This window comes from Anomalospiza imberbis, chromosome 3 (assembly GCF_031753505.1).
Source record: "Anomalospiza imberbis isolate Cuckoo-Finch-1a 21T00152 chromosome 3, ASM3175350v1, whole genome shotgun sequence".
Lineage (NCBI taxonomy): Eukaryota > Metazoa > Chordata > Aves > Passeriformes > Viduidae > Anomalospiza > Anomalospiza imberbis.
Genome location: NC_089683.1, coordinates 84,135,923 through 84,160,293, shown reverse-complemented (window position 1 = coordinate 84,160,293; position 24,371 = coordinate 84,135,923). Strand labels below are relative to the sequence as shown.

General features: G+C 37.6%; 1 protein-coding gene across 1 annotated transcript in view; it reads right to left on the bottom strand.

The window, feature by feature from the left end:
* ZFAND3 (zinc finger AN1-type containing 3) overlaps nt 1-24,371 on the bottom strand; it is a 133,409-nt gene that overhangs the window by 11,965 nt on the left and 97,073 nt on the right. Inside the window, exons 5-6 of the mRNA XM_068185480.1 lie at nt 20,747-20,812; nt 5,220-5,390 (exon numbers count right to left, since the gene is read on the bottom strand). Coding sequence (XP_068041581.1) covers nt 5,220-5,390; nt 20,747-20,812 — 237 coding nt within the window. The remainder of the gene's footprint in view (nt 1-5,219; nt 5,391-20,746; nt 20,813-24,371) is intronic.

Sequence of the window (24,371 nt, the reverse complement as noted above, 5' to 3'; positions counted from 1 at the left end):
CTCTTGTTTCCTGGCTCAGTCTTACTGCTGTAGAGGCCACTTGTGAACTGCATCCCTTCCAATCAAAAAGCAGACAAACATCAGTACATGCCAACATCTCATAAATTAAAATTGCAAACCACCACATTCTGCCTTCACCTCTGCCTGAGGTTAGTGCTCACAGCAGCCTCCCCCAAGAGCAGCAATGAGTGCACAGCTGTTAGGCCAGATGCATTCCAGGAAACTGTAGCTTCTTACAAGATCACATAGGCCCATAAAATTCCAAGAAAAGCTTTCTTGTCCACACAGGCAAGAAATATGGCTAGCAAGTGTTTGATCAGAATGCAATATGACTCAGCAACTATTTTTCAAGTGTGATCAAGCTGGAAGGTTTCAACGTCTTCCCATCCTTTTAAGTACCTCCTCTGGCCCAAGAACAGGAAAAGCACTACAATTCCTATCTGAGAAGCACACAAACAAATGGCACTGCTGCTGGAAGCTAGGGCCAGGCTTGCTTTGCAGGGTTCATTATCTCAGCCACCCCATTGACTGCCAAGAGGCAGGTGGAGTCTGAGGTACAGACACACCTATAACGATGTGGCCAACAAACACCATTCCACACAAAAGCTGCTGCAGAGCTGGCACACTACACTAATTTCTCTTTAACTGCTGACTAGAAGTGGATCATATTTCTCTTGCAATTCCAACAACAAGATCACTGCAGACTTCTGTGTGTTGGCTTGGTACCACAGACCTAGTGCTACCAGAACTACTTTTTACTGTAAAACTGTAAGCCTCTTCCATAAAATTAAGTTTTGCTTTCTGTGCAATTAATTTCTATAGATCAAAAGTTTACAGCTCAGTGTCTTTTAAAACTGTACATAACTTTATTTAGTAGCAATATACATCTAGTCAAGCAATTAAGAGCAGGCCTAGAAATTTATAGTGTAATTTGCAACTAATCAACCTGTCTTTTTTACAATACATTTCCAGAACTCAGTGTTTTATAGCTACTTCCACTCACACATTCACTGTCCCTAGTTTTGAAGCAACTCTCTGGTAACCACCCAGTTATGACACCACTGAGACAACAACTTCCTTTTCTGATCAAGGATCACAGGCAGTTGATTTCAGACTGCTTGCAGAAATGCTGTAACAGAGTGTAACTTGAAGAATATGATTCCTGCAATTCTTTGATGATAAAACGGACTCCTAAATCTAATATTAAATAAAAATTATTTCACCACAATCATTACCCATTGTAAGACACTAAACTATTGGAAGGTCCATCCAGCCCAAACTAGAGAACACTGCTGTCTGCAAGACTTGCCCACTCTTACTGTCACCTATAAACAGTGCACAGGAAGCTGATTTTGTTTTAGTGGTGTTGATATAAAGGTTATCCTGTCAGAAGCTCAAAATGAGAATTCATTTAAAAATTTCTCTTTCTCACTGAAGCTTTCAATGTGCATCAGCAATTAACAATTCCTATCACTTCTCCCAGTTTGCTATGTGAAAAGGCTCAGAACTCATCTTACAAATTGCTCTTTTGAAGATCAAAGGGAAGCTGAATTTGTCTTGTGTGTGCTCTGGGTGAGTTTGTAATTTACTGGAATATTCAGAGGAAGTTTGGCAGCACACTCGTTTGACAGCCCCAGGGCACAGGATTCAGGGGAGCTCTGTGACTCTTCCCTTCTGAGTTCCTTCCTTAGCTTTAATTGGCACCTCATTAGAAATTAATGAAAATTACATCCTCTGTTCTTCCTGCTCCAGGCGTAGAATGCTACAAAAAGGCCCATCACAATTCATAACACATTTAATTTATATAGCAATGGCTCTTAAGCATTATTTATGAGATGTGAATTTCTTGTCAGCAGTTAGCAACTTGAACACAGCACAAGAAGAATGAAAAAGGATCTTGAGAGTATATGTGTATGAAAACAAACAAATCTTTCTACATCTGAAAAATGTTGTGTTTGAATTGCTGGAACTCCCTTCTCAGTAGTGAATTGTTGCTCTTCACAGCAAAGCCCTGCAGCACTGTCAAATCTGTCTAAAATTCCATGTAGTGTCAAGGGAATGAGCTCAGCAGCATCACCTCTCTCTGGACAGGGCTTACATGAGACAGGAGAGTCAATACAGCAGCCTCCCAAAAATCTCCGAGCTAGTGTAAAGCACGAGTCACTCTCTCTGTCTCCTTTCCAAAAAAGCTGTGCCTTGTTGGACAAGTCCCAGTTAACTGGATCAGTATTTGCAGATATGTCTACATTAAAACATTGTTCAGTATGTATGTATTTTCCCTTCCACTATATCTCACTAAAAATCTCATTGGAGGATTCACCAGGACAAATCATCAAAAAATAAGATGATTTCCAGTACTTTTAACATTAGGACAAGAAGATGTGCAATAGCAAACAATTAAATTGTTGGTCTGCAGAGTGAACTTGGATTTTAACAAGACTGCTTCAGACACATCTTCGGATCAACATTTTTATGCTTTAAATTCTTTTTTCTTACATCCAAGCAAATGCACACACTCGTCATTCTGAAGATGGTGTCTGCCTTTTTATTGATCCTGATATCAGATTTTCTCTGAATATTTAAAACTGGGAGGAGTTTCCCCCATTTATTCCCACTGCTTTAGTTCAGTATTAAGACGCCAAGAATTTAATAGCAGTGGTTCAAAACTCAGATCAAACAATGTTCTATGTTGACCATTACTTCTGAAGAGTGCTTATTTTACACCAGTTGATCATCAGGACAGAAAAGTATAACCCAGTCATGTGGATTTAGGAAATATTTTAAACAAATGAGAATTTGACAGATTTGTCTTACTGCATTTCCATCACCTCCACCCAGGGTTTTTTAATGGGCTTGTCATTCATGACCTAAAGCAACCTAATTTTACAGACAGCAGGGAAAACTAGCAAGAATGGTTTCTCAGGCAGCATCTTTAAAACTGACTGGAGCCACATGCTGCTGATCATTGGTAAAGCAGTTTGGGTGATGTGAAGCTGAGGTGCTCTGTGAGGCTCAGTGGTAGGATTTTGCTTGCTTCTTATTAATCTGACTATTAAATGTAAGTGTCACAAGGTATGCCACATTCACATCACATCAGAGCACAGATAACACAACCTTACTGCACAGAGTATTAATGAAATATTGTAACTGCACAGCAACCAAAGACTTACAGTTTTTTCAGCCCTCTTGGACACATGGAAATAGACTCCTGCCTTCTATTTTCTCATTAAAAGTATAGAGTAGAAATGTTTATAATACAAACTATAAACTGTGTAGGATGTAATACAGGAATGCAAATTTTCATCTCCTCACTTACTGCCAAGGAATTCAGATTTTTTTTTACATTCATATTTTATTAACACATTTTATGAACTTTAACAGAAATACTTCCATAAAGCTATATATATCCAGTAGAAGAAAATTAAAGAATAATTCCTACAACATTTATATTGCAACAGTATTGAATTATGGAACCACTTCATGAAAACTTGAGAGGAACCAACCAAATGTATCTGTAATCCAGTTTACAGAAAAAAAAAAGGCAGGTCTTATATAATTTAAAAAACATTACTGATCAGTGAAAGGGCTTTTTAAAAGTTGCTTTCAACTTAATTGGTCTTACATAGCTCCAATATTGCAGAATGCAGGAAAGATTAATGATGTTACATAATGGTTAAGCAATCATTTATCCAATCCACCTCAAAATTCAAACTCTCTTGTTCCCAGTATTTGGGACCATTCTGCTATTTCAGTCAGGTACCCACGAGTTATTGTATACTTGCAGCCCGTTGTATATAACAGCCTGAGTTGTTATATACTTGACAACAGCAGACCAAGAGCAGAAATTCCTGCCTCTACCATGCTGAGCAGAAAGAGCCATACCAAAATGTGTCATTGATAGCCCTGAATTTCTTCAGCTTGATAAAAATGTTACCAGACACTTCAAAGTACACTGACACATGATTTCCATAACAAGAATTTCAACATTACAGCTTTTGATTTCATGTTTGGTGGCTTCACAGATAATGTATGTTAGTTCTGTGCCAGTGCTCCACTATCAAAACAAAGCCTTATTTCATGTCCAAAAGAGCCCAACACAACAGTAATCTCTAGAGCCTGAAGACTAGACAGATGCTGAAGAAGAGAACAAAGCATAACACAAAATCTTTGCAGCTTTCTATTGCTTCTCTTCACTGGGCATTTGCTATTCAGTATAGGATTAACTGTCTTTGCAACTACCTTAGCCCACCCTTGCTCTCCACACTGCTGCTCAGAGGACATGCCTTCTCTCCAGATAATGATTTTAACACAAGATTTTATTTTTCACAGGTGCAATGTGAATTGCACCTATCATCTGTGCAGATCCTTTGGAAATTATTCCCTGCTTGAGACACAATGAAGTAACTGAAACAATTTTCTCCAAATGTATCAATATAAGCATTGTCAGAGAGTTCAATGCAACCTTCAATACATGATAATATGAAAAAATAATTAGCAGATAAAACTACCACATGCATTATCACTGGGTCTAACAAGCACATTTAAACCAGTTAAGAATGCAATTGTTCCATGAAGGAGAGAGCTTCTCCTTTGGAATCTAGTCACATTAATTACCATTTCAAAAAGATTATTTGCATTGAGTATGAAACCCCAAATTGGCTATCTGCATGATTATCATCTTCAATTCAACTACCTGAACAGTGTCAACTTTAGAAAAGCCAAGTTGGATGATTTTAAGTATGGTGAACAATAACTCTTCCCCCCACAAACTAAGTGTGAGAATGAAAATATTTTCAGTTAGAGGGGGTTTTTCGATTTAAGTTTTTTATTTTAATGTAATTATAACATGAAGAAGCAGATACTGACCTATGTTCCTTTATGCCCTATAGAAACCTTCTCTGCATATTTATTGATGTGCTTTGTGCTTCTTCTCCTGTCAAGTGGGTATGATGCCCTTCCTGCCTTACAGGGACTTCTGAAGCTAAATACATTAATATCTGGCATCTCTTGAGACAAGGCAGTACATCAAAGCCAAAGTTTTAAAGGGGAAATTTGACAGGAACTAATTATAACTTTTTGCTACCAATGGAAGCTATAGCTTCTGTTTAAAGCATCTTTGCAAGGTGGAAAACCCAAGTGTTCTCTGTATTTCCATGTGTGACACAGATCTGAGCACAGCTGCATTTGAAAGCCGGATGCTGCTGCCAAACTGTACTCACCACAGCGACATGATCCCAGTTCCTGCTGTACTAGTTCCAGTTTTGTTTGGCACTGGAAGCATCGACGTCTACTCTTCTGTTTGGATCGACTGGTTTCTTCAGGCCTGTCATTACTGTCATCCAGTAGCCGTGGCCGTTTCACAGGAGAAGGCTCACTCTCCGACTGTGAATCTGTTGTATTCACAACAAATATTTTAGGAAAAATATTAGAATTTCCTTGCTGAGGCATCTCTTTAGACAGACTGAAGGTATATTGCTTTCAGCTGGGGTCACCACCAAGCAGTGTGATACCTCCCATTCTATTGCATATGTATGTTTTCTTAACAACCAAAATAAGCATCAAGTAAAGGACAACTTATCTTTGTTCCCTAAAAGAACCCCTCCTGCTATCAATATCGAGTATAAAGTGAACTGATTAGCTTCCTTCCAGCCTTGGCTGGGTCATATGGAGATACATGTAGAGCATACACCATCCTAAACAATTGCAGACTTCATCTGTCATCCTATTTATTTTCTCCTGCACTGCCTTCAGTGTCCCCACACAAACTGACTGAAATGATGAAAAACAACTGAGCACAGGTTTGACCTATTTCTTCCCAGGACAGGAGGGGGATTTTTCAAGCACAGCATGTAAATTGTATCTCTTATGACTGAAGGCAGTACCTGAAAGCACCATACCGTGCTTCCCTCTCTTTCCACATGGATAACAATTTAAATGTAAATTAGTATACACCAACAATACAACCCCAAACAAAATAAGCATGATCTGTACATACATCCTATAAATTCCAAATGCTCAGCCATTTCTAAAGTATTAGTCAGAATACTAATACTATTTGCATTAATAACTTCATAAATTTCAGCTTGCAAGAAAATGGGAAAATAGTGTGTGCAATGCCTTTAGGAGTTAAAGTTTACAAGAGTCTTACTTCAGCTAGCATATGACTTTTTTTTTCAGCTTTTTTTTTTTTTTTTTTTACAATGGAGAGTGTACTGACAAGGGTTCTAGAGTAGCACAGGGAATACACATCACTGACTGAAGAGATGAGATGCCCAAGCCTTGTTTTTGTGGCATGTCAGAGACACGACATCTCAGTGGATCTGCTGCTCTGCAATACAAGTCAGGTCAGAAAAGACATTTTCCCTTCCCAGATCTGTGCACAGCAGTCAGTGCTGTATTTCTTTGTAATACAAACTGCAAATAAATCTAATCCCAACTGTACTAAAAATTAAATTGTTTGTTGCAGTGCTGCAAGGAGCTGCTGAAAGACATTACTACAATCAGTCAGTATTCTACTGCATGATGTTGAGCAAAAAAAAAAAAGCCCATTAACTGAGTTAAATCCCTTTACAACCAACATTAATCCAACAAATAACAGGCTAAATCTATCTTTTTGGCAGGATGCTAACCAACCGAACATGTCTGTACCATTATTCTAATATTCCATTGCTTTTGTCTGCTTTGTGCTGTCCTGGATTAGGCAGGAAAAGGTAGCTGCCATGGATACAACACTGTCCATACCTTGTTATGTCAGCTATCTTACCTGAGCCACTGCTGATCAACATCATGACTTTACTTGAGTAAACACCTAAAGGAATCAGACTTGGAATACTCGGTAGCTTCTCCCTTTGGGGACACTCTGTTAACTTCTCCTGGTTCCTCACATGCAATACACACTAACTCACATTTCTTACCTGTGTTTCAGCCCTTGTGTCACAGTGTTTTTCCAGCTGTTGTACCCCACTGTTTACAGCCGTTACAAATATACACCTTGCCTCACTGGGGCCTACTTTATTTCTGTCATACTGTTCTTAAGATATGCTGAAAATGTGCCTGGCTTTCCAACAAGTATAAAGCCTTTGTATCTCGCATTTCACAGATGAGTGAATTGCTTTCTGCACTGCATACAGGTGTTAAGTTTTTATTAAGCTGCAATGATTTTATCTGATGTGTGCCTCAAGACAGTCACCTTTTTGATCAGTGTCACAGATTACAATTTACACCTTACAAAATACATGTATTAGGCCTAAACTAACATTCAGTACATAACATACTCCGCCTCTGCATGCTTGGCTGTGCAGGAGCCTTGGCAAGGAAGAGAAAGTAGTGTATAATGCATTAATACAGCTATGGAACAACTAGTCCTGTCTTAAATCTCTGGAGAAAACAGGTCAAGGTAAAGATCCTCTGAACAGACTGCCTGATTCCCTGAACAGAGATCCCAACTCTTACTCCAAGGCCAACAGTCCTGTCCCATGGACACTTGTTTTCAGAGTGTCCAGAACAACAGGCTAGCCTGGAGTGTATAAGGACACCCCTTCCAACAGGCAGATTCTGTCCTGTGAACTGGCTGATATACATAATTTGCAGTTTATTCACTACTCAAACAGATACACTGCCATTATGGAACAGCTGCCTCCCACATATCTTTGCTTCTGGAAATATAAGCCATTCTGGTAGTTCTCAAAAGCAAATTTGGTATTCTGAATTACGCTGATGTAAACCATAGTGGTCCGCTGATCCTGAAGTCCAATTCATGGTGTGAGTCAACCAGTGTCTAAGAAGTTAATGAAACCATATGCCTTAATGAGAGAAATAGCTACCTCAAGTCAGGCTAGTAGTTCTACAAATGAAAATACTTCATCACATACTTTCAGTTAATTGGTAACAACTAACTGAATATTAACATGAGTTGGTCATTATCATAAAAAGTATAGATATCTCATTTTTTACAATGTGTATCTCTCTACCATAAGCTAAAACACTTAGCACTGAGGTAAACTCATCCTGTCTTTCAGGGACAGCACCATCTCTCCGATCACTGATTGCCCAGGGCCTTGAACACAGGAGTCCAAGCTAATATTCATCACAAACCAGACCCACAGCTCACACACTTCCATCTTCCCATGAGCAAGTACAATGAGCAAGGAGAAAGCACAGAGCAGAAATTAGACCTTTTAGAGTCAGTCCTGTGTGCATTTCTTCCAGATCATGTTGCTTTTTGTGATACTGACACATACAATACAGGACACAAAATACATCTTCCAGCACCTGGAATCTTGCAGCCTTAAAGTTCAAAGAGCTGATAGCAAAATGAAATTGTCATACATAGTTTTACTACCTGGAGTGCAACTGAAAAAAAAAAACCCTAGGAATACAGGCTGAAGTGCTGCAACTAGAATCAAGAGCAAATGCCCAGCATGAACATTTAAATAACCAAAAAAGGCTACAGAGAATTCTCTCAGCCAGTGACTTTTCTCAGAAAGTTAATTCAACAACAGTTACTTCTTCCTTTGCTTGTAAGAAACATTTTCCATGCTCAACTTGCATTTTTTTTATTGTACCTAAACCAACAAATACCCAGGCCGAGAGAAAAACAAAAATGTTCTTTTACCCACAGATGTCAAAAATCATAAAACTTCTCTGTAAAAATGAACAATAAGGATGAGAAATCCCCAAAATTTCAGGAAGAAACTGCTCAGCAGAGTCAAGCACTCACACTCACAAGAAATGTATTTCTTTTATGAATTCACCTCAATTTTTTAAAAAAATACTACAGACAGATGTCTCAAAAATACCTTACATAAGTCCTTTAGTAATATTTAACCACACGATATCTTTTCTAGTATCATTGCAGGGCCCTTAGCATCATTACTTCACCCATTTATTTTTTTCCCTTCCATAGAGTTTAAAAGCAACTGTACTAAAACTCAATGTCCCTAAACAATGTGGAATAGAGAGACCACATGGGAACACAGTCTCTATAGAACTCACATCCCATCAGTCACTTCTTTGCCTCAGGAGGCTCTCCATGAAATCACACTGGAGACTATAAATAACACCCATAAGTTACATTACATAAGTTATTATTTCTCATCCATCACCAAAACCATGCAACAGTAGTTGTTTCCAGCTCTAATGAGTAAAAACAACTAACAAAAACCCCCCAGAACTTTCAGCCTAGCTGTTTGAGATACATAAGTGGAAGAATTGCTGCAAAATGTTCCAAATGTGAAACATTACTGATGTGCTTCAAACTCTTGACAGAAAAATTCTCCTTCCCCTTTTGCAACAGAGCTAATAAAAAGGATTCCATTACAGACTTGAAGTGTTGGATTAATTAAAAACACCCCAAAAACAAACAAACAAACCCTCAAAAAACAAAAAAGGAACTTAGCGTGTATACTGCTTTGGGTGTAAGTGGTATTTTTGTGTTCAACAAAAGCATGGCTTCATTTTTGCAAAATGAGAGCTGGCACACATGACGTGTTGCTAGAAAGGAGGATGTACATATACATGTATCAATGTATGTGAGTGAATAAGTATTAATTATTAAGATTTCAGGAAAACAGACAAATGTGAGGGCATAACCATATATACAGTTTGGCTAACATTCCACTTGCACATAAGAAAAGGCTTTCTCACTGCAGGGGAGACCTGACACTGCCTCAAGTGGCCCAGGTGGGTTTGTGGAAGCTCCATCCTTGAAGGTACTCAAAACCTGACTGGACACAGGCCCCAGCCTGCTCTAGGTGACTCTTCTCTAAGTAGGGAGGTTGGATCAGTCTCCTGAGCTCTCTCCCACCTCAGCCTTTCTTATTTCTAAGATTAATGGACAGGAAAATAAAATTCCTTCCTACTAATTCCTTCCCACCATTCACATTTTTTGTTCCCTCTAAACCTGTATTGGCAGTATCATCACCTGGAAAAAGGAAGTGCAACTTAATGAGGGTGCTAACTACCACCTCTAATGAAACAGAAGAGACTAATCTAATGCATGTTGAAAATGTATGAGAAATAGTGAACTACCTAGGCTCCTGCATGCATTTTAGCTAAACTATAATTAGAAAAAGTGTGAAAATGGCTATTATCCTTTCCTGTCAATAAAATTCATAATTGTTTAATTATGTGAAAAGCTAATTAGTTTTCATCTTGTATTTAGGTTCCTATATTACATCTGTTTTATATTTAAGTTTTTTCATTACTTCCCCCATACTCTCTGATGTCAGCATGTCTTTAGTTAAAAGAAATGTTAATTTATTTCTCAAACATTATACTTATATACCATATTGATTCAAGCAAGCACATATTTAAATGCATTCAGGTACCTGTACTGTACAGTTCCTTTGATGGATTAACTTCAGGCATTTCAATCAGTTAGAACATTTCCTAAGGCAATGGCCACCTCTACTGCTGCTGGATGACAGAAGGATTTTGTTTGTTTAGAAAACTAGCTGAGTGGGGTTCCTTTCCTGAATTACATCCATGGGAGAAGTCTGCGAACCTCCAGAGCCACAAGAGATGAGCTTGTGAAGAGAGAGCAGGTTGGACACTCCAGGCCTGCTGCTCATGTCATGCTCCAAGGGTAAACACCTGAAGACCGTATTTAAGAACAGCTGCTGACAGCAACATCATACACACCCAGTGACTGCTGGTGTGTACAGGCATGAGGCTGAATTCTCATTGCTCTGATCACTGGGAGCAATTGATGTAGGACAGAAGTTTGATACTATTTTAAGGATGCTAAGGGACACTGGTTTAGGTTGTTGGTGGGGGCTTTTGTAATGGCTCACAAGCAGCGTCTGATCTTCATATATTCAGACTATTATAAATAATGAACCTTGAAAAGGCCAGAAGAGAAAAAGGGCCACAACACTAAACTAAAAAAAAAAAAAGCAAAAAAAAATTTATGGTGTCAATTTGAACTCCTTTTTTCGTTATTAAATAATGTACTTATTACAGGCTTAGGGCTGAGAGAGGGACAAAGGCTGATTCTGGAGACACTTGAAGTTAGAGAATAAATGACACCCTAAGTGGCCTGAATAATCAGAACAGGATTATTAAGTGAAGGGATAATGCACACTACAAATAGCTAAATGGAAGAACAAGACACAAGTAGAAAGAAAAAAAGGTGTAACACTAACACACATTATGAAGAACCTATGAAGACAAATCCTGAACATCCTGTCCATTCCTCAGTACTACTCTTAGTAGTACTCAAATATGCATATTTACATATCTGAATATGTATGTAGAAATACACACAAATAAGCTCACACTGGTTCTGATAAAATAGGAAATTTGAAAGCATTCAGCAATATCATAGCTTTGGTTTTGCTGACTTCAATGAGAACCTTATGCTTTGTGAAATTCTCTAAAATATGATTAGCAAGAACAGATAATATAATAAATAATTCATATTTGCTATTCAGCTCCAGCGTGCATAAAAAAGCAGTGCTGCTCTGCTTCCAAATCCTAGTGGTATACTCCAGCTATGTCCTCATCAATCAGATGGTATACAGTATTCAGGAAGGTAATTCTTCAAACTAATAGCCTAAAACAAGTTCTATATAGAAAATATTTGCTCTGTTATTTTTCATTCATACACAGAGTTTTTCTTAGTAGACCCTTCCCCCATTGGTATAATGAGGTATTTCCAAGGCTAAGAGAGATATTCAGAAGAGGAATTGCAAAGAACTCTTGCCTGCAGCAGTGAAAAAAATACTTACCAATATTTATCTTTCAAAAAAACTAATTTATCTTTTAACTGCAGAACTTCAGTAATGTCATTAGTAACAGAAATCTTGCAATGAGAGACTATAGCTCCAAGGATTGTACCTGATTAATGTCAAGGAAAAAAACCCTAAGAGCTCTTGTATTTTGATAAAAATTTTCCTGAATGCATTTGTGAGAAGGTACATTCTGAAATGTAGAGCTAATCCATCTTCAAACTTGGTTTTAATTCCATTACTTTAAATAAAGCTTAACAATTTATATAGTTTATATTTTGACTGTGTTACTTTTTCTAGCAATTTTTTTTGGGTGGGGAGGGAAACAACCAACTCTGGCATAGGACACAATTCCTTTACACCTGATTGGTGTCTACAGTACACCAGAAGTCAGGCTGGTTTACCAGGTAGTTCTTACTGTTTGAAAAGGAGATGTTTGGGAAGCTTCTACACAAACCTAAACCAAAGACCAGGGAGAGGAAGAACAGATCAGTGAAACTTGGAGGCTGCAACAGTACGTGCATTGTCTTGTATCTTATATCCAGCTCCTTTTCAATTTTCTTTTGCTTCAAAATGTTGCTCTCATTAGTTATTAGTTATTCCACAAAGTTCTTGTTACGGAAAATTTGGAACAGAAACAGGAAAAAGACATCACTTGTATGCTCACGGAACTGTCACACAAACATCTTCCTCACTTTCTAGGAAATTATACTTTCCCGGTGTGTTCAGCAGACTAAAGAATACTTCCAAAAGACTTTAAAATTACCTTCATCTATTTCTGAAGTCCTTATGAAAACTATAATCTAAATGAAAACACTGAAAACTTGTTTTTAGAAGTTGTCTGATGCTCACTGAAATAATTAGTCAGAATAGAGAACTTCACAAAGAGTCAGATGAAACCTTTGGGGCACTCACATCAAAAAGTTCAGCAGGAATCTGATTGTGGATTTGTTCCCTGCGAGTTACACATGTTTTAAAATAGCAAAAAAAAAATTTGAATTTAAAAGTAAATATAAGTGGCTATTTGTTTCAAATATATTTCAGGCGAGTTATTTAATGACTAATTTAATTTAAAAAAATCTTCAGTGAAGTAAAGTAACAGTTTTAAAATTTTAAATTTATAATTAAAAATTTAAAATTATGTGTATCATTTGCAAAAGCATACCTGTAAGGAAGCTGTCTGATCTGAACGGATCAGATCAGGGTGCCGACTGCTGAGGTAAAATCAGTTCAATTCTTCTGCCTGACAGGAACCAGGTCTTTAAAGTTAATGATCTCAACTATTCTTTGTGACATTCTCCATATTGTCAAAACTAAAGCAAAGCATAGGCTCACCAAATCCTCTTCCAGTGGAGTGTAGGTGAGAAATGCAATACAACAACCCTGATTTCTTTACCCTTGAAAATTAATGGACATGTGCTTTGTTTAAAGTTATGAGATGCAATTTTTCCAGCAGTCTCTGGTTATAAAACAAGGAGTTCAGAGCTGTTGGGAGAACAATGTTAAGTAAGGGTAATAGATGTATATTCTTTCATAGTATATACCTACTGTCAGAGATCACTTAATTGATCACAGAGATGTTGAGAATTCTGAAAACTAAACATGGCATGAAACCACTAAAAAATAATCAAGGTAAAGCCGTTTCATTTCAACCAAAATATACATAAAGGACAAAATATTTGCTCTTCAGTTTCAACAAACTGAAGACAAATTCTTTGTCATAATTCCCTAAGACTTTGGTAAAAAGAGGTGGTAATATCTGAATTTTAAAAGACAATGACCTTTTAACTGCATAGTTTTGTATTTGGCAACAATTTCACCAACCAGACTGAAAAGCATCAGCCCATGGAGAAAATGTGGTGAGAAAATGCTGAGGGCAGCAGCACATGTTTTTTTCAGGACAGGAGAGTCTCATCTAAAAAAGCACAGGTCATTTATCCAGCTCATGGCCCAAGAGAACGCTGCTGCATGGACTGCTCTCCCAGATTTTTGCTTTGCATTGACCATCCCAACCCTCCCACCTTTCCAAGAGTTTGTCTCCTGGCTCTTCTCCACAGAACTTGAAGTGCTTGAGGCACTAAATACTTGCCTGTACTTCCAGATCTCAGTTCTCATTAAGTGCTATGAATGCTACTGAGGTTAGACTAAGTATCTCTAAAGACTCACATCATATTTGTTTTCCCTTAGTGTCACTGAAAAAAATTAGGTTGGAAGGGATTTCTGGAGGTCATGCCTCCTGCTCGGTGCAGAGTAAAACATCAAAGAAATTGGATCAGGTTGCTCAGGGCCCGGTACATTTTCAAAAATTTTCAAAGACTAAGACTTCATAGCCTCTGTGGGTACCTGTTCCAGTGCCAACTAGAGGGGAAAAATCTCTGCCCTTAATCAGCCAGCTATACTGTTCCTAACACAGTTAATCCAGACAGTGTTTATTCCTATCATCTGGTACCTTTACTTTGACATTCAAAATAATTTCCTTATTGGCTGACAATTCAATGTGAACTCCTCTCAAGAGATCATCCTGTCCTACTGACCCAAGTACATTTTCCTCCAAGTTGTTCTTTTTTATGGGATTCAGAATTTGGAAATGAAAACAGACGAAAATTTTGAAACAAAAGCAGCAAAAAGAGATAAAGACATGTGAAAGCTGAGAAATGGACTTACACAAACCCAGAAAGTCTTAAAAGGGATATTTGGTGAAGGAATAAAAAAGTTTCAAGGGCTTATCTGAGCTGCACAAAGGATAAAAAAATATGAATTTGGGAGATTTGAGAGGATAAATAAAGATAGTGGGAATAACAGTTTAAGTACTTGGAGGACATTTTCTGTTAGGATGCTGAACTTGAACTGACCTCTGAGAGCTGGGAGTACTATGAGGTACACAGAGGTGTGTGTGTGTGTCAGCACCTGCAGGGAGGTCACACAGGCCAGGAGGCCCTTACTCCCCATCCACAGAGAGATTCTGATTATTGCGTTTTACTTATGTTTTACTGGGTTGGGGTTTTTTCCTCCCCATAAGGGAAAAAATGGTTGATTCATATAACCTATGAACCTCTGAATAACCAAAATCTATCTGAATTATTGCACATTTCTGCCACTCACACCAGCATATACCAAATCCCACTTTCTGCATGACGCAGTGTCCTGGTTTCCACCGGAGCTTTCTTCCTAGCTGGTACAGTGCTGTGCTTTGGATTTGGGATGAGAATAATGTTGATAACACACTGATGCTTTAGATGTTGCTAAGCAGTGTTTACACATAGTAAAGGGCTTTTCAGCTTCTCACTTTACCCCACCAATGAGAGGGGCTGGAAGGCACAATAAGCTGGGAAGGGGGACAGCCAGGACACCTGACCCCCACTGTCTAAAGGGATGTTCCATGCCTTATGGTGTCATGATCAGCATATAAACCAGGGGGAAAGCTGGCCAGGGGCTGCTGCTCAGGAACTGGATGGCAAAAGTTAGTTATTTCTCTCTCCTTTTTGCTGTTTTCCTTTTTTTACAATTTATAATTATTTTAATTATTAAACTGTTCTTATACCCAGGATTTTTCTTTCTTGGAGATCATGTTCAACTGCCTTACGTGGTCTTATAAGAGAATTGATCTCAGTTAGTGTGGTTTTGGGCAATATAATGTTATAAAATGGGAAACATTAATAAGCATGTAAGTTATCATGTTCATCTATTTATCTTATTCCACAACAGTTACTTTATTTCTTAAGGTTAACAGTCCTTTTAAGAATGATTACAACAGACTGGTAAGAAAAAGGCTAACAGTCCTTTTAAGAATGATTACAACAGACTGGTAAGAAAAAGGAGTTAATCCTAAATAAAAATTACTGGCATGTCTCTTAAGTATTTGTAATTTATCTATACAGCATATGAAAGAGGGCTTTCACAGCCATGGTACATTTTTAATCCCTTTGGCCACCTCAGCTATCTAGCTTCCTCACTTGATGATCAATGCAAAGAAAAGGTACACCAGGTAGCCACTAAGTGAAAGTTAATTTCAAAGTAATACTGTGAAAAGTTTCCATTCATCTTAGTTTAGTGTACTTTAACACAGCAGCAAAAGTATTCCTGTCCTAATACCATAAGATGATAGAAAATAATCTATTTATTTTATCCTGCCTGTACTGAATAGACAGGGACAGAAGTCACAGTCTTCATAGGCTGTCATGCTGCTGCACGCCATTTCATTTCTGAATGCTGTGTTTTTTCCACTAGTTGGAAGAAAATTCTCTTCAAAAGTAAACAGCATGAGTGATTAATGTAGGAACTATGAAAATGCTTGCAAAACATCTCTTTAGTTCAAAGCAAATATGGACTAAAATTCAAGGCATTTTTTTTCACTGCAGTTTAGTAAAGCGATGATTTAGATGTCTAGCACAGAAATGTGCTAAGACTGTGCTAGATAAAAATAAAGAAAGACTTTTTTACAAAAAAAAAAAAAATTACCAATTACTGTGTGCTAACAAGCTCTTATAAACCATCTGAGAAACAGATGAAGTTTTTTTTAACTCAGAGGCAAGGATCATCATAGCTATAGCTGAATTTTAACAAACTTTTTGATGTATTGATCCCAAACCCATCATGTTGGATTCTCCTACTAACTCAATTAGTCTAAAATCATGGGATGCCTTCAATGTAAAAGAAAGTTCAGGTCAACCATACCCACTATTTTTAATGAACAAGGGTGGCTTTGTAAAGCTGAGAAAGGTGATAGTGGAAATAAATCATAAAATTAGAGCAAGTCCTCCTTAATTTCGTTTACTTCTATGACTTTTATGATCCTTACCACTAGGAAGATTTTAATCTACAACAATCATAACACTTTGAGAAGGCTCTTAGATAACCAGGGGTAGAGGAAACCAATCTGTCCATCCAGATAGCATCCAGGGAGCATGGAACAGCATGTCACAGAGCTAAGCAATAAGCTGAGGCAGTAAAAAGCCATCACCATACATCATCTGATCATGGCACAGTGTCATCTCCCAGCCTCTATCCTCTATCCTGGCACATCAGTGCCATTCCCAGGCACTTCATCCTGTTTGTAATTGCTGATGAGCAGCAATAAGGCCTCCATGCCTCAGCTCCCATCCGTTCCACTTCAGCACCCACCTATTATGTTGTAACTTTTATTTACAGCCTTGCTTGATGTGCTGCTCTATTAGTGCAGCTAGAAACTGGGCAGAGGGAGGGGGAAGAGCGTCCCTAATGGGCACTGTTATTGCTAGGGATGGGTGATTTACTATGCTGCTCAAAGGCTGTTCTATCATCACTTTCCTGTTGGTAAGAGAGCTCCAAGAAGGCTGGATTTCAACACAATGCCCTCGAGAAGTCAGACACTAAAGAACACCTTAATAGTCCCTTGAAACAATAATGAAAAACAGACCTCAAAGTTGGTTTAGTGCTATAAAGCCCTCTACAGTAATCTTTTGTGTATTTTTTGCTCAGGAGCTTAGCATTTAAGAGCAATTAAAAAAGAAAATTTAATTAGTTGTGTATGAGGTCCTTTTGTCCTTACTCAACACATAAGGATTGATTAAAAAAAAATCATATCAATGTAATGATTTCATGGTTTTAGCTCAGGCTCAAAATCTGTGTACTTCTATTTCCACAACTTGACCTTCCTGTAACTCCTCAAAGGCTGTCCTCTCAATTGTGGAGGTTCAACCTCAAAAGCATTTGGATTCCAGGCACTGTTACAAGTAAGCACATATCTTAGTACAAGAACATCAATAAATTTGAAACTTCATAAAGGACCACAGCCCTGTTTAACGACTTTACTCAAGCAGTGAAATAATTACTTCCATCTTCTAGACTCAAATTTTAAATTAGAAAACACACAGAAAAAAGAGACAGATTCTCATCTTGTACAATATAAACACCACCACACCAATGTACAACAGATATTCTCATAAAATGTGAGCTATCTACACATATAACTACACAAAATATTATAGATGCACATCTGATGAACTGCTACTGAGAAATAAAGTACTTAAAACCTCACCAACTTTATGCATATAATGTATGAATTGATTGTATCATTACCACATTTTATCAGCCTGTTTCTACCATCTTCTCTACTGCACAATTAAAAATTAAGTAAGCACACTCACACAGTTCCATCAATTTTTTTCCAGGTTTCTTTAAGCTGCATAAAAATGTTATAAAATCTGGCTGTTTAGAGTTGTGTAGTAAATCATCATTAAAGTTGTACAGCAGAAAAAACAAGAGTAATATGCTACTTGCTACTGCACTTTCCCAACATGGGCACCTAATACAAACGGGATGTGGATGCCCTGTACTAGAGGAAGCCTCCCAGTACCTGCCATCAATCATCACATTACCCAACCATTAAGAAACAAATCAAAATGCATAAGAAGCTATACACTGGGCCACACAGTCCCATCTTTCTTCTTACAAAATCTTCAGATTGCCAGCGCTCAGAAGCCTTTGAGGCATCATCCAAACTAAGGATTGCAAGGCTTTATTAATTTTTTTTCATTATAATCCCTGTCCTGTGGGTACACTGGAATAGAAATATTTCTACCACAGTGATGATTCTGGCGAACAGGAGGAAAAACCCCACTATTTGGTGTCATAATACTATTTTTTATCAGAACAGCTCTTACAGCATGCAGGTTGACAAGTACATCAGGTAAAACCTCTTTTTTCTCTAAGAGAACTTTTCCTTTACCTTGGCAGATTTATTGTTTTGATCTTTCTTCAATTGTCACACTCACACTGATAAAACATGAAAGGTTTGTCTCCTTCCTTAATATTCTGATGGAAACTTACATATAAAATAAGTAGGTCAAATTTCTAATTTTCTGTCTCAAATGCTGATCTAGGGAATTTTGGGGAAAAACTATGCTTGAAGGATGAACAGAATTACACAGATAAAATCTAATGCAACATTTTTTCCTCAAAGCTCTTCCAAGCATAAGAAACATAGGATACTTACAGAAAATAGGCTTATAAACAATGTGTAGTGTTGACAAATACCGCTTGCATCATTTAAGTAGCTTCCTGGGAAGCTGAAGTGATTATAGTGTGAAAGAATGTGCTGGTTTTGGCAGGGATAGAGTTAATTTTCTTCACAGTAGATAATGGGGCTATGTTTTGGCCTTGTGGTTAAACTCTGACAAATGTTCACCTACAGAGTATGCTGCTCATGCCTGAAGATGTCACAGCACTTCTGGGTAGTATTTTGTAGCCGGTGTTTTTATGTCAATTCCCATGACAACATGGTAATCTATTTTAAAAATGAAAGTTTGCTGAAAATTCAAGATTTGGAGAAGAAAACTAACTCCTGGTACCAGGTTCATTTGTGTAAGGGACTATAAAGTTAATATGTAGATTACTGAGCAAATAATGTAAGAACCTCAGGGGAAATTGAGGTAAATGAAAATCAGTAGATTTAGCTGTCCGAAGATTAAAGTTATGGTATCAAATTAAGGCAATCTCCTCCTTTTTTTGCAAAACACACTAAATGAAAAACATACAAGCATGCATAGACCAAACAAGAGTACAAACTGAAAATAAAAGAACTACCAAGCAAAGTTAGCCAAGACATTTTTCAATATGTCTTGTGGTTTCATCTGCTTTACTCCAAGGAGCTTTTACTGGTGCTATTTCACACTCCAAATAATGAACTTACATTTCTTTTTGCTAAGCATGCACACAAAAAATTTCCAACAGTGCTCTCAGTTTACTGTATCTGTAGCACCACAGCAAACTTTTAAATTACTCTGCCATGAAAACCAGCTAAACATTATAACATCTAACATATAAAGAAAATACAATTTAGAAATACCATGAGCAAAGCAGATTAGTTTCCAAGGCATATAGTGGCAAACATTTCATCTTGTTTAGATACACGTCCATGGCTACACAAAAAAGAAAATCCAGTCTCCCTGTTTTGAAGAACTATCTTCTAGTTCCAAACTCAGTTCTTTGGCAAAAAACACTCACTGTCACAGATTATCATGTGCTACTTGAGAAGTCTGCACCTGCACCAAGAGCAAGCTAATGCAGCTTCTCTGTAACCTTCCTTCACCGCAGAACAAGTCAGCTTGTATCACCACCAGCTTGTATCTGCTGCAAGCTAACAACACTCACCTATGGAATAACTACAGTTCAGCTCAAACAGTAACTTGAAAGAATTTTTGAAAGAATTATTTCAGAGGAAATTTCCCCTGAACTCCTTAAAGAGCAAGGACCCTGTACTCAAACTGGAATACCCTTCCATTCTGCACATAAATTCAAATATAGGCAAAAATTATTTTGGAAACACAGACTGCAAGAACATTGCCACTACCCACCACTCCCCAGGAGATTATGGCTTCCAACAGTGGTCTTGGTGGAAAGAATCATGTGACTTCTCCTTAATCCACACAAAACCAAAGCCTGCAGAAGACCTGAGCCAGTGCAGGTAACTTGGCTGACTGACTGAGTGCATGTGTGGTTCCTCAGGACAGATCTGATTCAGAAGCAGTGACTTCAGCCTGGCAATGACCTAACATGTCACTCCTAATACCAGCTCTGTGAGACATTATCCATCTACATCCTGCATATAGAAATAAAGGCATCAAAGGACCCAAAGCAGGTAAAATTTAGTCTCAAAGCAAAGATCAGCTGTCTATACTGCATCTTCAATCAGGTAAAGTCAATGTACTCAGAACAGTTTTCTGCTCTATACTGTGCATTTCTAGGGCAGGATTTCCAGAACACTATCACAATCATTAGACTTAAAATGATTATTCCTGTATGTCTTGTTTTCACAAAGATTAACTGAAAACAGAGTGTATTTATATAATTATGTTTAAAAGGATTCTCAGATGAACTATCTGCCATACTAATCCTTTCATATATACATTTCTGGCAGCAAAGCAACAATATTTATTTTCACTTGGCATTTGCCAGGTATGGTTATTATCCTTTACTATTAAACTGTAACTGCTAAATATAATGCAAAACCTAATTTCTTGATCCCACAAAACACGTACCTGAGTCGCAAGATCTTTTGGTTGGTGTGGTTAACGAGGCATGAGCTGTACCTGTGCATGGCCCACCTGGAAACAGAGAAGATTGTATATCTCAAAACACCACCTATATTTAACATTTACAACCACATCAAGATTATACTTAAGAACATAAAAAACATGGAGGAGCGCTTGTCTTTGGAGAGCACATATGGAAGTAGTTCTACTCTCAGTACTCCTTTCCTAGCTGAATCTGAATGTCTTGTGTTAAAATAGATGAAAAGTTGGGATGAAGTTACACTTTTAAAATATATCTTATAAATATTTCAAGAGGCATTTTTAGGAACATATACACCGTAATTGTGATGCTAGAAATGTATTTAAGTGACCCACACGTAACACAAGGGACAAAGTGACCACTTCTCTGATATCAAATCTTGCTACTGACTCCAGTGAGATAACAACTTTGCCTCTGATCTTGTTCTCATTATACGTTCTAAGTGTGGCACAAGCATATGCTAACAAGCTTTTTCCATGTTTAAGGTTTTTCAGCTCTGGACACTTGCCCACTCATCTGGTATCTGCTTGGTAGTAAATTGTTTTCTGCCTTTTTTCTTAACATGCATCATCATTGAGGAATTCTCCAGAGATCTTGTTAAAATAACAACCAATTGAGTGTACACAGTGACATGTAGGAAAAATAAATAAATAAAAATAAACTCCAAGCAGGGAAGCCAAGACAAATTGACAGTATCACTACCAATAGTAGTAACACATCATAGCTTTGAAAATTGATTATTATAGATGGGAAGACGCTAGAGAACCTGAAATTGAGTTACACCTTCTAGAGTTTGGCTATCAGAATACCAATAATCAAGTCTGCACTTGCTGGCAATACAACAGAGCTTAGTATAACAGGATAACCTTTAACATTAAGTCTTCATGCACTATAAAAAATACTAAAAATACTTTTTCCTTTTTTTTTTTTTCACAGACTTTGCATATCTGGAAAGCAGCACTGTGACTGTGGCAATGTTTTTACCTTCTCAAGTATTTTCAAGCCTGGCTTGTTAGTAAATTGTTTCTTTTTGCTTCTTTCTGGGATGCTCCCCCTTGAAGCTTTCCTTCATTTCTCTTTTTCACTAAGTTTCAGGTCTCAGGCAATTTTGTCTACCCTGAAATAATCATAGCATTGTAATTCTTAAAAAAAAAAATAATTCTACAATTGAGGGGGAAAAATGTGAGGAACTTATTTTGGTGCATTTGATTTCAATGAAGTCCACTTGGGAACAGAGTTTTACACTCTCAATTTTCCAGAGAAGGACCAATAAACTTGATGAGTTTACTGTTCTCCCAACAAGTTCCTCCAGTAACACACACTATTTCACACCTGTGCGATGAGTAATCTTTTAACGGGTGGTTACATTGACCAAAAAACCAGTTCTTAGCCTGCAGGCCAACAATGAGGGCACTCATCAGGGTCTGGTCAGAGGTTAAACGAAGCATCAGGACATGGAAAACTGTTGAACCTGACATAAGGAATTGCTGCTTGTGACAGGCAACAGCATAAGTACTTGGCAGATGTTAGAGACAGTGCTGCAAGGCACTCCAGGCTGGTAAGGAGGGAGCTGGTGAGAAATGGCTGAACTGCACAGGTAAAGGGAGAGGAGTGGTGGGGACCTCTATGCAGGGTCAAGTCTGCATATGAGAAGTGAGGAGGACTGGGAGTCCTGGGGTGGATCCTTTCCTAGGCAAAAATACAGCATCCCAGATGGATGGATCAAGCATCTTGGTATCACCAAAGTGGTGTTGGCTTCAAGCCTGACAGCATTGGCAAGTAACAACCTTTTCTCAAAAACCAGAAATGGTCAAGTAAGCAGAAATAATTTTTTACAACATAATATTTTCAATTTTTTAATATTCTGGCCTAGAAGAAGTTATCTTGATCTATGTTATAACTACTATTGCAAAAGGCTCAAAAATGCTTAGTGTAGGGGTTGGTGCATTTGGGGAAGAAAATCAATACTGAAACAGAATCCTTATCAAGTTTTCTAGTGAAACCTTCTGCATATTCAAAAACCTACAGAGCAGGTCTGTTAAGTCAGTCTCTACTTTCAGACACCAAGTATTTGGCTCCAATATAAAATGTGTGTAAGCAATAAATTCAGCAGGGTACGGAATTCCAATGATGCAGCAATGATTTAGATGCAGCTGCCTCTTAAAATGCAGCAGCTCTTCTGTAAATAATTTTAGTTACATTCTCCCAGTTTTCACTAAATAGACAGTGAGAGGCATCATCATTGTGGACTAACAAATAAGACTAATCCTTTCAATTATTGTAAAGTAAATATTTACAGTAGCTGATACTTTCAGCATCCAGCCAAATGTAAGAACTTTGTTTCTCACTCTCTAAAGTACAATAAGTTGGTATGCATTCTGCATTTCCCTTTGTCAGAGTTTTCCTGTTATTTGTTCTTCCCTCATTAGGTATGGCTTTCATACAGCTTTGATTTGTATAGCACAGCACCAGAGTTTCAATAAAGAGTATCTTGGGATTTGCATGCATGTACACTAGTGCCTAATAACCAGTGAAGGCAGCAAGTACTTTGCTGAATTTCCTTCTGCTACTCCTTTTGTTCCACCATTAAAAATGTCATGCATAATTCAGTACTGTGGGCTTGGCTGTGCAGTTCTATGTGGAAGTCACTACATGGAATCTTTTGGCATATGTAACTGCTAATTCTGTCATCTTTATATTGTTTGAAACAGGACAGTATATTTCTCACAGCTTTGATAAAAATTCTGTGTGTGAAAAAGAAAAGGGAAGTCATAACAACAGAACACCAGTCTATCTTGACCATTCACAAAGGTAGGCTTATAACTTCACGTGATTCAGGATATATCTGCTTTTTCATTGCCAAAAAAGTAAAATTTTCAAGGTTATTTAACTATGCTACATAAAACACTTCAGTGCACAGTGAAAGGACACATATGTCTAGCTTCTAACATAACCCACAAGGCTGTAGAGCTCTTTTTGCTCAGCAGAAACAAGACATTAAAATGGAAGAAAAGAAATATCTTTCAGCTCTATATCCAATTAACAGATAACACAACAGCTTCTGCTCCTATTTTTCCCAGTGTATGGTTTCTGACATTTGCAACTCCTCTTACAAACAAAAGCCATCACTGCCCAGGGATAATGTAATCCCAAGAGAAGATGATTATAAATGCAAAAATACTAAAAACTACTGAAGAAATTAGAAGTATTGTGAGAATTTTGAGAATCCTCAAATTTGCAAATTCAGACATAGAATTAACAAAGGGCAAACCAAAGTAACTCAAACCTTAGCATATATTAATACAATAGGTCTTATCAATGTAGTTACTACATTTTTGGCTTCAGATATCCACAGCTTTCCATAACTTACTGTTAGCTGTACTCAAAATATATTGATTAGAAAAACAGATTCAAATCTAATTTCTCTAATTATCCAAAGTAGCAAAATTTTATATATTGCTTATATTTCTAAGGATACATTAATGTTGCTATTATTTACTGTTGTAGATTATTCTAAATTCTGCATGTTTAAACTGTCTTTTAGAATGCCCTTCTGCATTGTCCACCTCCCTCCCTGAACTATGTAAACTG